The sequence below is a fragment of the Pipistrellus kuhlii genome, unplaced genomic scaffold (genome assembly GCF_014108245.1).
Source record: "Pipistrellus kuhlii isolate mPipKuh1 unplaced genomic scaffold, mPipKuh1.p scaffold_m20_p_15, whole genome shotgun sequence".
Taxonomy (NCBI): domain Eukaryota; kingdom Metazoa; phylum Chordata; class Mammalia; order Chiroptera; family Vespertilionidae; genus Pipistrellus; species Pipistrellus kuhlii.
Genome location: NW_023425460.1, coordinates 25,791,409 through 25,804,678, shown reverse-complemented (window position 1 = coordinate 25,804,678; position 13,270 = coordinate 25,791,409). Strand labels below are relative to the sequence as shown.

Below are 13,270 nucleotides of genomic sequence, written 5' to 3'. Positions count from 1 at the left end.
GTGCAGGTGCGTCCAGGGGGTCCGAGCCTCCCTCGGCCAGGACCCGCGGGCCGGCCCGCTAGGGATCCCGGGAGGCGCGGGAGGCGCCACCCCCGCCCAGTGCGGAGGCGCGGCGGCGGCGCGGCGGCCCCTGCCCGGTGCGGGGGGAAGCCCGGTCCGGGGTCCGAGGGGCGAGGGCAGCTCGGCGGCGGCGGGGACGCGGCGCGGCTGCCGCAGGGGAGCGGCGGCGGGCGGGCGCGAGGGGCGGGGCGCCCTCCGCAACTTGTGCCGCTGCCTCCCCGGCGCTCTCCGCCGAGCCGCGCGGCGGCTGCGGGCTGCGGGCTGCGGGCTGCGGGCTGCGGGCTGCGGGCTGCGGGCTGCGGGCTGCGGGCTGCGGGCTGCGGGCTGCGGGCTGCGGGCGGAGCGGCCAGCCGATCGCGGTCCGCCCGCACGAGCACCCGCGCGCCCCGGGCGTCCGTCGGGCGCCCCCAGCGCCTCCCCGCAGGGAGTCCCCGCGCCCCCGAGCTCCCGCCTGGTCCGCAGCAGCGGCTGGGGGGCCCGGGACGTGCGGGGCCGCGAGGCCGAGCCGGGCGCCCCCCAGCGGCGGGCGCGGGGCCCCCATGGCTGGGCCGGGCGGAGCGGAGCCGGCGAGGAGGTGAAGCCCCTGCACCGGGAGCCGGGAGCGCGTGGCGGCGGGGCGCCGGCTCCATGGGCAGCGGCGGCGGCGCACGGCGGCACGATGATGGACGTTAACAGCAGCGGCCGCCCGGACCTGTACGGGCACCTCCGCTCCGTCCTGCTGCCCGAGGTGGGGCTGCCGGACCTGAGCCCCGACGGCGCCGCCGGCCGGCTGGCGAGCTCCTCCTGGGCGCCGCACCTGCTGCGCGGGGCCCCCGCGGGGACCGCCAGCCCCGTGCCCACCTGGGACGTGCCCCCGGACAATGCGTCCTCCGCCGGCTGCGGGGAGCAGATCAACTACGGCAGAGCCGAGAAAGTTGTCATCGGCTCCATCCTGACGCTCATCACGCTGCTGACGATCGCCGGCAACTGCCTGGTGGTGATCTCCGTGTGCTTCGTCAAGAAGCTCCGCCAGCCCTCCAACTACCTGATCGTGTCCCTGGCGCTGGCCGACCTCTCGGTGGCCGTGGCGGTCATGCCCTTCGTCAGCGTCACCGACCTCATCGGGGGCAAGTGGATCTTCGGCCACTTCTTCTGCAACGTCTTCATCGCCATGGACGTCATGTGCTGCACGGCCTCGATCATGACCCTGTGCGTGATCAGCATCGACAGGTAAGGGCCGGACCGTCCCGTCCCGGTCCCGGTCCCGGTCCTGGTCCCGGTCCCGGTCCCGGGGTCCGGCTGGCTGGGGGGATGTGCTTGAAGGTAGCTCGCCTTTCCTGGGAGGGTGGTGGGAAGCCAGATGTCACGGTGGGATGAAGGGGGTGCGCTTAATACATCAACCCCTCACACACATCAGCCCTACCCCAGCCAACATCAGTGAGAGCAAAGCCTTTGTTCACTTTTTTTTTTTTTTTTTTTTTTTTTTTTTTTTTAAGAGCTGGACACGTTCACCGGTTTACTCTAGGGAAGATTTTTAAGACCCAAGTTAAGAGTATTTCAAGCATTAGCAGTTCCACCAGGGGGTCCCTTGTCTTGGTTTTCAGAAGGAATGTGATCCTTTCTGAACTTGGCAAACCCCTTGCTGCGAGCCCTAAAGAGTCAATGCTTACTTTAAGAAATCAGTCTGAGAAGTCACCTTGCTACTCCCCAGGCCAATGAAAAGATCTAGGGTCGTCCCAGAACTGGGGGGTAGGGGGGAGGTTTACACCTCGGCGTTACACCCCCTATGATCGCTGATCCTGAATATTATTCTTTTGGAAGTCTGCTTTCTGTGTTTGACCACGCTGTCTGCATCTTCCAGGCTTACTGACTGGAGCCTTACTCCCCGTCTGAGTGGTTGGTTCTAGCCTTTTCATCATACCCCTTTGGAATCTTCTCTTGAGAACTCACCCACCTGAGGAGTAATTGAAACATAGGCTAGCCATCTGTCAGGGGATGCTGGGGGGAACATTTCTGCCTACAGTATCAGATTGGACTAGGAGATCCCAGGATTTCTTCAGATGCCAGGGTTAACAGGATTCTGCAATGGAGCTAGTCTCTGGCCCTAGAAATACTGTGCAACCAACAATGTGACGTGTGATCCCAATACTTTTTGGCCAGAGAACAACTCTTTGCTTCCCTTGAAATGGAAATTTTAAACCTTAATATTCACACTCAGAAGTCTGCTGGTATTTTAAAACCAGCACAGAACTGGTATTCGGTTGTGTTTAACGATACAGAGAAATGGTTGCTTATTTTCTTTGGGGACCTACAGAACCTTTAAATATGTAGACCTTTCGGCATAGGAGAAATAATTGATGCCGCCACACTTAAAATTGACAGTACCTCGAAGGATGGTCTAGCCTGAAACAGATTTTTCCTCCTTTTCCTCCCGGTAAACACTGCTATTTGTGGTCTGTTGGTATTTAACATGTTCTGCTATTTTACTGCTTGGCCAGGGTTTATAATAACTTATTAAAGAGAATGATTGGAAAGGGGGTGTTTTCAAGGAAAAAAAAAACACATATAGTGTAGCTGCATTTAGTTAAACGGCCAGAATATTATTATTTTTTAATGGATCTTGCCATTTTATATGTCAGGAGCTTCTGACAGCAAATAATTATTTTTGGTAGTAGAAGATGAAATGCATATATGAGAATATTAGCTCCAAACTTGACAGCTGAAGTTCTGAATGACTGTAGTTCAGCCTGGAAAAAACATATGCATTTACTGTCTGGTTGTGGCAACAGGGACTAGGAAAGCGCACTCAACATGTATAGTAAGTATAAACATGAATTATAAGCGCAACAGTCTGACTGCTCGGCCAGCCAAAGCTGTGCTTCTTGCATGAATGGAGCCCTTTGAAAAGGAACTTAGTGGAGTTAAGCAGATAATTCATACTGCAAGTAATGCATTTATAATCTTTTGTCATTTCGTAATTGATAAATGATAATTAACACAGTGCACTAACCATCTCCTAAGACATCCAGTGCTTCTGTTCTGGGCACATTTAGGTTTGGCTGGGACCACCCTGACTAAGGTTTTCTTCACTCAGTGTGCAGTGTGATTTACTGGCAACAGGTACATCTTGGATACAGAGAAGAGGTTAATCCTTGTCAAGAGATTCGAATCTGTTATGTCCTTATGATGCCACAAATTGTGGTAATAAAGGGATATAGATTCTGTCTCTTCATTTCCCATAGGAATTGTGCCATTGATGATTTTTACTATTTTAGAAGATGAACTTGTCATTTCTTTACATAATATGAAGAATTGATTACGTAGGAGACACAGATTGCTTTTCTTCTAAGAACACACAGAACTAAAAATGAGAAGAAGGAAAATGCATTTGCATCTAAGATGAATTATTTTTGAAAATACTGTGTTTTGTTTTTTTTCAGTTCCATTGTAGAATATGACTGATATATTAAAATATGCTAAGAAAATAGAAAAAAAATTAATCTTCATTCATGTATTCATTCTCTTTTGAGTATCTACTATGGGGTATGCTGTGTTTTATGCAGCATAATCAGAGATGAATAATAACATTTCTGCTTTTGGGCTCGTACTGTTGTCAGAGAAATTGGGGTGTCTTGTTCCCCACTGGGTGCTGGGGTTGGGGGTCCTTATAATATCTTGAGAAAAAGAATTTTCCGAGACTCACATGGGAGGATGGGGGATTTTTATTTGTGTGGAATTACATTTCTGTCTCTAAAGTTCCAATTCCGTTAGTTCAATCAGAGAAGAAGTGTAGCTGGGGTTTCAGTAGAGCTAGAAGCAAAGCCAGTGTCTAGTTTTCTTTCCATGTGGAAACCAGGCCCAGTTCAGCATCAGGCTAGCAGCAGCCTATCAATCCATTGTGTGTGTGGTCCACATGGCGGTGGGCCATATGGGCAAATACAGGAGAGTGCTGTGAGCAATAAGAGTGTCAGGAGCATATGAGGAATCAAGAGCATCAGAGAGTGAGTTCCTTTGTGTAAGGGAATAAATATCCCAAATTTCACACCCTTGCATTTATAATCTTTTTTCATTTTGTGATTGATAAATGATAATTAACACAGTGGGCTAACCATCTCCTAAGACAGTGGTCATGTCCATTTTGACCAATGACCTGTTCCCAGGTGTGACTGACAGACAAGTATCTTTCCAAGGTCACCCTGACTTATTGTTATTGCACATGCACCCACCCTTCTTCCTGTCCAGTCCCTTCTCCCAGGGACCTGCAGGCAACAGACTGACCGGTGGCTCCTTGGGGGAGTGTAAAGCTTTAGCTTCTTGGTGAAGCTGCTCCGATGACATGCCAATAGTATTTGGCCTTCCCATTGCTCCTTTCCTGTTATGAATAACTAGGTTAATTACAATGGTATCGACACTACATGGTGAGAGTTTGGATTTCTGTTGGGCATTTAACCTTTGGTTATTGGAATCTTTGATTTTTCTTAACCACTCCCTACCGTACTGGGATGCTTTTCCAATGCAGTTTCATGCCATGTTTCTCCACAGGTTTCAACACTTCCCATAGCCACCCTTTTCCGATAATCACTCATGATCATTGAAAAAAGTAGCAACCATTGGACGGGGAACTCCCTTATCTTTCCACCACCAGCCAACCAACTGTTGCCCTTTTATTTCGTTCTAGTTAAAAAGCAAGAAGACATTCTGTCCCAGCAAAGAACAAATGGCCAGCACGTCACATCCCCTCCCCTCTCACCTTCTCAAGGACCTTGTTCTTTCCTTGATTTCTCATCTCTTCTTTGTCTTCATTGTTTCCTCTCAAGTTGATCTACTATTTTTAAGAACTCTTTCTTTGGCCTCACTTGTCACAACTCTTTCTTTGGCCCACTTCACAGTTAAACTGTGCCCACAACCTCTCTTTATTTCCTTACTCCTCAGATAGATGAGTTTGACACTCTTCAACAGTTCCCCTTTTAGGATGCTTTTAGAAATAGAAATCAAATTACCTTATAAGGAACAGTTTAAAAACATGCAAAAACAGTTCTATATATTGTTTAGGTGAGCTTATATAAGAGTGAAAGTGCAAAGGAATGGTGAACACCAAGTTTGGGAGAGTGGTCTATCACTGATGGAGTGGGTAGAGGTGCAGTTAAGGAGTAGCACACATATCAACTACACTGAGTGGCCAGATTTTTATGATCTCTGAACTCATAATAATCTGGCCACTCAGTGTGTGTGTGTTAGAGGCCCAGTGCATGAATTCATGCATGGGTGGGTCTGGCCAGCCTGGCCAGGGGGAGGGGCATGGGCAATTGGCCAGCCTCCTGGTCAAGGGAACAATTTGCATATTAGCCTTTTATTATATAGGATTTTTCCATTGCTCTTTATATTTTCCTATATTACCATGCTTTAATCTGGATTATTTTCTTCTGCCCAATGGGACTTTCATTAGCATTTAAAAAAAGTGAGTCCTGGTAACAAATCTCAATTTTTACTTATCTGAAAATGTCTTATTTTTACCGTTATTTTTGACTGATGCTTTTTTAGCACTTTAAAAAGTTCCACTGTCTTTAAGCTTCCATCATTTCTGTTGCAAAGTCAGCCATTAGTCAACATTATTATTATTATTACTCCTTTGAAGAGAATGTGTCTTTTTTCCTCTAGCTGCTTTTAGGATTTTTTCTTCATCTTTAGTTTTTATCAGTTTTTCTGTGATGTTCCTAGGTTTGTCATTATTGATGTTTTGTTGTTGTTTTGCTGTCAGTCCTGCAGGGATTCTTAGTAATTTTTGTATTTGTGTATTGATATTGCTAATGACTTGCTATTATCTCTTTAAATACTTTTACTGTTCCATTCATTCTTATTCTGTTCCATTAATTCTTATTCTGTCCTCAAATTTACATAATATAAACCTTTTTATTTGATTGCACATCTCTTACATTCTTATTTTTCATTTAGAATTTTCTCTGGGCTTAATTTAAAAAATATATATTTATTGATTTTTTTACAGAGAGGAAGGGAGAGGGTTAGGAAGTTAGAACCATTGATAAGAGAGAAATGTTGATCAGCTGCCTCCTGAACACCCTGACTGGGGATATGCCCGCAACCAAGCTACATGCTCTTGACCGGAATCGAACCTGGGACCCTTCAGTCTGCAGGCCGACGCTCTATCCACTGAGCCAAACTGGTTAGGGCTGGCCTTCAGTTTTGAAAAATTTTTTACCTGTCTTCCAATTTATGATCTCTTCTGCTATATTGAATATGTTTTTCGGTGTTGAGTTCTTAATTTCACAGTCCTAGAAATTTCATTTGTCCTTTTTTTTTTTTTTTTTCATTCGATCCCATTTATTGATTCTTATTCTTTGATAAAATTCTCCGCCTTTTTATGAAATTTCTCCAACCATTTACCATATTTTTGGGTATATAATCCTAGTTAAACTCTTTTTCTACTAACTCCAATATCTGAATCACTTTGTGTGTGAACTCCCTCCCTGACAGGGTTTTGGGTCTGTGTCTTGGCATACCTAGTAAATTTTTATTATATATTCAACATTTTGTATGAAAAATTGTAGATGTTGTAGATAATGTTTTTCCTACAGAGAAAATAGCTGCTAGGCAGGCATATTGGGGGACTGATTATTATAATACAATTAGAAACTGAGCCGACTACTATGTTTTAATTTTGATAAAGCTCTGGCTGCCACCAGCTGATACCTCTTTTTAGGGTATAGTCTTCTTGGGATTTTAGCTAAGAGTATGGTTTTTTTTTTTTCTTTCTTTCTTTCTTTCTTTCTTTCTTTCTTTCTTTCTTTCTTTCTTTCTTTTTTTTTTTCTTTAAATCCTCACCCGAGGATATTTTTTTACATTAATTTTTAGAGAGAATGGAAGGAAGTGAGGGAGACAGAAAGAAACACTGATGTGAGAGAGATAAATTGATGGATTGTCCTGCATGCCCTGCACCAGGGCCGGGAGACTGCAACCAAGGTACATGCTCTTGACTGGAATCAAACCTGGGACCCTTTAGTCATCAGATTGATGCTCTATCCTAGGGGTGTCGAACTCAATCAAAGAAGGGGCCAAAATCTAAAATCCAGCCTAAATCGCGGGCCGAATGGTTTACTGAACAGTCATAAACTGTCATTGTGATGGAAACGCAGCGGAGTGCAGTGATGACAGCGCGGTGCGGGCCACATTGCAAGGCCTGGTGGGACGGATTTGGCCCGTGGGCCTTGTGTTTGACACATGTGCTCTATCCACTGAGCCAAACCAGCTAAGACAGCATGGGTGTTCTTGATGACTTCTTCCCCTGGTTAGTTCAGAACCCTAATTTTTCTCTCCTCTGCACTTCCGCTTTTTGAGAGCTTTCTCTTGGCTTCTTAGCCCCCAGCCCTATACATCTTTGGAATTCAGCCGATGTATTTAAGGGAAGACCAGCCAAGTGTTGCGCTTAGTTTTCTGCTTCTTACTGGGATTTTGGCCACTTAGGTCTACAATTTTTGTCTTTCTGGCCTCAAGAGACTACTAGAATTTCTTTTGGTGTTTTGCCTCTTAATAGCAACTCTGTGGAGGCTCTTTCCCTGGATCTTCAGCCCTTTAACCCCTCACCTAGTTTTGGAACATGTCCCATGGGAAAGAGTGACTGCAGAATTTTGGCTTGCATCTGTGGTTCTCTCTTTTCTAGGATTTTGTCCTCTCAACTCCTGGTTGTCTCAACAACTCTATCATGCCTTTAAATAGGTGTGTATATATATATATATATATATATATATGTGTGTGTGTGTGTGTGTGTGTGTGTGTGTGCGCGCGCGCTTTTCCCAGATTTTCTAGTTGTTTCCATCAGAAGCATTGGTCTGAAGCATCAAGCAAAGCTAAGAGTGTCTATGTGCCTGAAATGTTTTAAATATGTCCAAATATAGAAATATAATCACCTAAATTTCCTGCTTAAAACTGTTCATTGGCTTTTCATTTCCCTTGGAATAAAATTCAAACTCTTTAACACATCTCCAGGTTCCCTGATTTGTTCCATCCTTACTCCCCAACATTTAAAAAAATATATATATTTTATTGATTTTTCACAGAGAGGAAGAGAGAAGGACAGAGAGTTAGAAATATCTATGAGAGAGAATCATCAATCAGCTGCCTCTTGCACACCCCCTACTGGGGATGTGCCTGCAACCAAGGTACATGCCCTTGACTGGAATCGAACCTGGGACCTTTCAGTCTGACGCTCTATCCACTGAGCCAAACCAGTCTTGGCTCCCCAACATTTTGTATCATATTCCATCTTGCTTTCCATAATATAATCATATTTATTTATTTTTATTTATTTTTTTAGTTTTCGCATTATATCAAGTGCTTTCCTACATTAGGTCCATTCTAGGCAAACCCACCAACTAAGATGTTTGCAAAACTATGGTTTTATGTCTGGAGTTCTATTCCCTAATATTTTTTTTGATAACAAGTCGTAAAGCTTAAAGTGTTTAACCCTCTAGAATAAATTTAACCAAATTTTGGCAAGGGTGGAGAGCAAAGGGAATTTTTATACATTGCTAGTGGAATTGTGAATTGGTAAACCACTGTTTTACCAATGAAGGCAGTTTTCATTATCATGTCATGTTGAAGATACATCCTGTGATTCTGTTATTTTACCACTAAATATATATCAGAGAGAATCTTGTTTCCAAGAGTCTTGTACAAGAGTATTTATAATATCAAGAACTTTGAAACCTTCAAACTTGAAAACACACCTGTGTATCAGTAGTAGAATGGGTAAATATATTGCGGTACAGTCACACAATAGTAAACTATTATATTCAGTAGTGGTTATCAAATTTGAGTGTGCATAAGAATTATCCAGAGAGCTTATTAAAACACAGATTATTGGGTGCCACCCCAAGAGTTACCAATTTAGTAACTTTCGGGTGGAGCCTAATAGTTTTCATTTCAAACAAATTCCCAGATGATTCTGACGCTTCTGGTTTGGAGACCTTACTTAGAGAATTGTTACTATAAAGCAGTAAAAATGAACAAATTATAGCTAAAATGAATCTCACACAGTAATTTAAATAATTTTTTATTATAAAAACTTTGAAACACATTTAAAAATCAAGAGTAAAGCCCTGGCCAGATAGCTCAGTTGGTTGGATGTGGCGAGCAGGCACAGCCATGGCATACTCAGCCCCAGATTGGGTGCCTTATGTGCCTCGCCAGCTCAGCCAGGTTTGGTGACCCTGAGAGGGGGCGGTGAAAGATTGGGAAAAGACAAACAAGAGAATAAAAGCTGGGTCTTGGTGGGACACTGTCCTCTCTGATGGACAGCCTCTTTGATGGAGAGCTAGTGAGAGCGTCATGGACTACAAGCTGTGTCTTTATTTTATAGCAGATTCCAGGAGGCAAATTAAGGGCGTGGTCAAGTTGTTTACAACATTCTCCTGGGTTTCAATTCTACTCAATTAATTACATGCACCTGAACTCTATCAAGCCCACATCACTCAGGCACATGGGGCCATGTATTTGGACCATAGGTTCAAGCTTACACTATAGCTGTTGGCTATAATTGTGCTGGGAGGGCTCTGCCCTCCAAGCTGGGACTTGCATGTGGCAATGAGAGGACTGTGCCCTCTCATTAGTCCAAGGCTTGCACCTGTCCAAACACTGTAGCCACTCTCCACAGTTGGAATGTCCTGTACACCAAAAGGTAGCAGGTTCAGTTCCTGGTCAGGGCATATAGATTGAAGGCTTGATCCTGTCCATATGGGAGGCAACTGATAAGATGTTCTCTCTCTATCTCCCTCTCAAATCAATAAAAATATGTCCTTGGAGTGAGGATTAAAGAAAAAGGGGGAAAAAAGTCAAGAGCATAGTATAACAAGACTACTGTTTAGATCTAATCAGTTTGGGCTTGGCCCAGTGGATAGAGCGTTGGCCTGTGGACTGAAGGGTGTCAGGTTTGATTCTGGTAAAGGGCATGCACCTTGGTTGCAGGTATATATCCCCAGTAGGGGGCGTGCAAGAGGCAGCTGATCAATGTTTCTCTTTCATTGATGTTTCTAACTCTCTATCCCTCTCCCACTCTGTAAAAAATCAATTAAAAAAAAGCGCTTCTTAAAAAAGAAAAGCCCACTGTTCATAACCTAGCTTTAACTGTGATTAATTTACGGCCCATTTATTCCATGTGTACTTTGCAACTCCTCCATCTTTGCAATATTTTAAATCAAATGTCAAACATCATGTCATTTCACCCATAAATACTTTCAGGTCACAAACATAATGCTGAGCAGAAGAAGCAAAAAGTACAAAGGAACACATAATGTGCTTCTTCATGCAAAAATTTAAAACAGACAACATTGTTTAGAGACACTCTTGATACAAAGAAAAGGAAAGAAATATATAACATGAAACAGTGATTACTTCTGGGTGGGAAGGAGAGGGTTGTGATCTGAGAGGTGTGCTGAGTGGGTCTAATGTTTTATCTCTTGATTGTAGTGGTAGTTGCACGAGTGTTCATTTTTTGAAGTATCCATGTATATTTAGGCACTTTCCTGCATATGTATCTGTTTGATAATAAAAGGGACAGAAGTATTTATTGGAAGACATCTTGTGAAGTATATTTGGATGTGTATCAGAGGTAGGATTTATCTGAGCAGATGCTGTTTCTGTTTTAATGCTCTCAGCAGCCATTCATTTTCGGGTTCATGTGTGAGGACGGGGTCATCGCTGTGTTCCTCACGGTTACCGGAACTCATCTGGCTCATTTGCAAGAGCTGTATGTAATCTTTAGTTATGACTGGTGTCTGGCCGAAGCCTTGCTTCCTGGCCAGGTACTATGACTCATTGGCTTCGATGACCTGAGCTCTGCTCTTGGCTTTAATTCTGCTGTGATCAGCAGTGCAGGGGTATTCTGGCTTCTCCGGGTCTCCTTTGGCTTTGGAGGAAGTCATCCTTGCTCAACTCTAAAATTAATTTCCAGCTTGTCGATGCACTTTAAGAGTTGAAAGAATCCTCTTCTAACCCTGCAATGGTAAGGCCCAGAGGGAGGACAAGAAACAGGTCTTCTGCTTTGCCCTGTGGTGAGGTAACGTTTCCCACAAATTTCTTTTTCTTCTTGTGTTCATTAACAAGAAGAAACACCTAGGGTAGAAATGCTAGTAGCTGATATAGATGTTTAGTGCTTTGTTGTTCGCAGACCACTTTCCAGGCATTTAAATATCTCTTGACCTTCCCTTTCACCTTGTGAGGTGGGCATTATTATCCTCACTTTTGTGGGGGGAACTGGAGCAGGAAGTGACTTATCCAAGGACACAGTTTATATGCGTGGAACTTGTATTCAAAGCCTAGTCACACTTTTTAATGGGTTAATACATTCCTCTGCTCTTGGGATAAGATCCTTCATTTTTTATTGAACCACAGGATTGTATAATCTTCATCAGATTGAGGTTGGGATAGATTGTGTTTTAGGCTTTTGTGATCCTTGGTATCTGTTACAGCTACTTAACTTTGCCACTGCAGGCTGGAAGCAGCCTAGACAACATGTGACAGTATGGGTATGGCTGTGTTCTAATAAAAATTTGTTTGTGAGTGCTGAAATTTGAATTTCATATAATTTTCACATCATTAATTATTATTTTTGACTTTTTGAAATATTTTAAAATATAAAAATCCATACTTTTTTATATTTATAAATATAAAATCCATTCTTTTTTTTCCCCCCAATCCTCACCTGAGGATATATTTTTATTAATCTTAGAGAGGAAGGGAGAAAGAGAGGAGAGAGAAACATTGATCGGTTGCCTTCCATAAGCACCCTGACCAGGGATCAAACCTGCAATCTCTCTGGTGGACGGGATGATATTTCAACCAAGTGAGCCACCAGACCAGTACATCAAATCCATTCTTAGTTGGGGATGGGATGGGCTATACAAAATTAGGCAAGGGCCAGATTTGACCTGCTGGAATTGGCCAACTTCTGCCCAAGATTTGATTCCATGAAATTATCTACCTACCTACCTACCTAGGAGCCTACCAATTCTCCCCCCCCCACCCCCCCAATTCATCTGTTAGCTTTTGGGTTAGAGTTAAGGTGAGCTCATTATGGAATAACAGGATCCTTTCCTTCACATATTTAAGATAGGATCTGAGCATCGGGCCCTAACAGAGAGGCCATGGCTGTGTGTGTGTGTGTGTGTGTGTGTGTGTGTGTGTATGAGAGAGAGAGAGAGAGAGAGAGAGAGAGAGAGAGAGAGAGAGAGAGAGAGAGAGAGAGAGAGAGATGAGATTTATTTAATTAGCAAATTGTACTGTGGCAATACAAAGGGTGAATAAAGACAGCCTTGTCTTCTAGAGCTAATCTATTGAGCATAAATTACTTTATTCCTATGTCAGAAAATTTGAATCTTTAAAAAGTTAGGTTTTACAAATTGCTCTGCAATCAATCCCTGTGTGATATGACCTTTCTTGAAGGAATTTATGAGTCATTTAGCTTTTGGCGCAGTTGGATTACTTGAGCACTTCCATCATAAAAACCCGGGTATTCTGTGGTCTGTTTTTTAACAACCTTCTTGAAGAATTCTTGTTAAGGGCTGCTGCAAAATGGTGGCTCCCAGGTCAGACCTAAGTGCCCACTCTTCTGATGTTGTGTGTTGAAGTGCAAGGATGCCAGCCCCTGGGGGCTGAGCAGCTGAGACCCTTTGGGAGAACATCTCTGGTGCATCTATTTGGAGAGCTTTATATTTGCCCATTATATACAAATATAATCTCACTTTCATCATGGCTCAAATTCCTAAGCATTTTATATGTCTGGGTATTCTGATATTTTTCTCTCATTCAGAGATACAGCTGGACAGCTCTCTTCCTTCAAAATGGGGGCTATCAGTGTTTGTGGTTAAACATGGGCAGACTTAATGACATACTCTAATCCATTTATAATCAATCTGGTTCAGCTGCCTTGAATATTCAGAATTTTATTATAGGGAAATGTACATTTTGTATGTTTGGTTTGAAAAGTCTCTGATAATATCAGTAAACATCTTCAAAAATTCTTCCATTGTGATAAATAATTTCATACTTGATAGTTTTCTGGATACTGCAGGCACCTACCATTCTGGCTTTTTTTCTGGGTCACAAAGGTGATAGTTCTTTCTTAGCAACTTCTGAACCCATCAACATTGGCTTTTCTTATTATGGGAGTCATAAGGGATTCATCTATTCACTTCTTCAACATCTATTGATTATTTAGACT

At 43.6% G+C, this 13,270-nt stretch overlaps 1 protein-coding gene across 2 annotated transcripts in view; it reads left to right on the top strand.

Moving 5' to 3' along the window:
• Window positions 1–440: 440 nt before the first annotated feature.
• Window positions 441–13,270, top strand: part of HTR7 (5-hydroxytryptamine receptor 7) — a 66,977-nt gene continuing 54,147 nt past the window's right edge. For both annotated transcript variants that reach the window (XM_036438531.2, XM_036438532.2), the window contains exon 1: window positions 441–1,269. In XM_036438531.2, coding sequence (XP_036294424.1) covers window positions 719–1,269 — 551 coding nt within the window. In that variant the 5' untranslated portion in view covers window positions 441–718. The remainder of the gene's footprint in view (window positions 1,270–13,270) is intronic.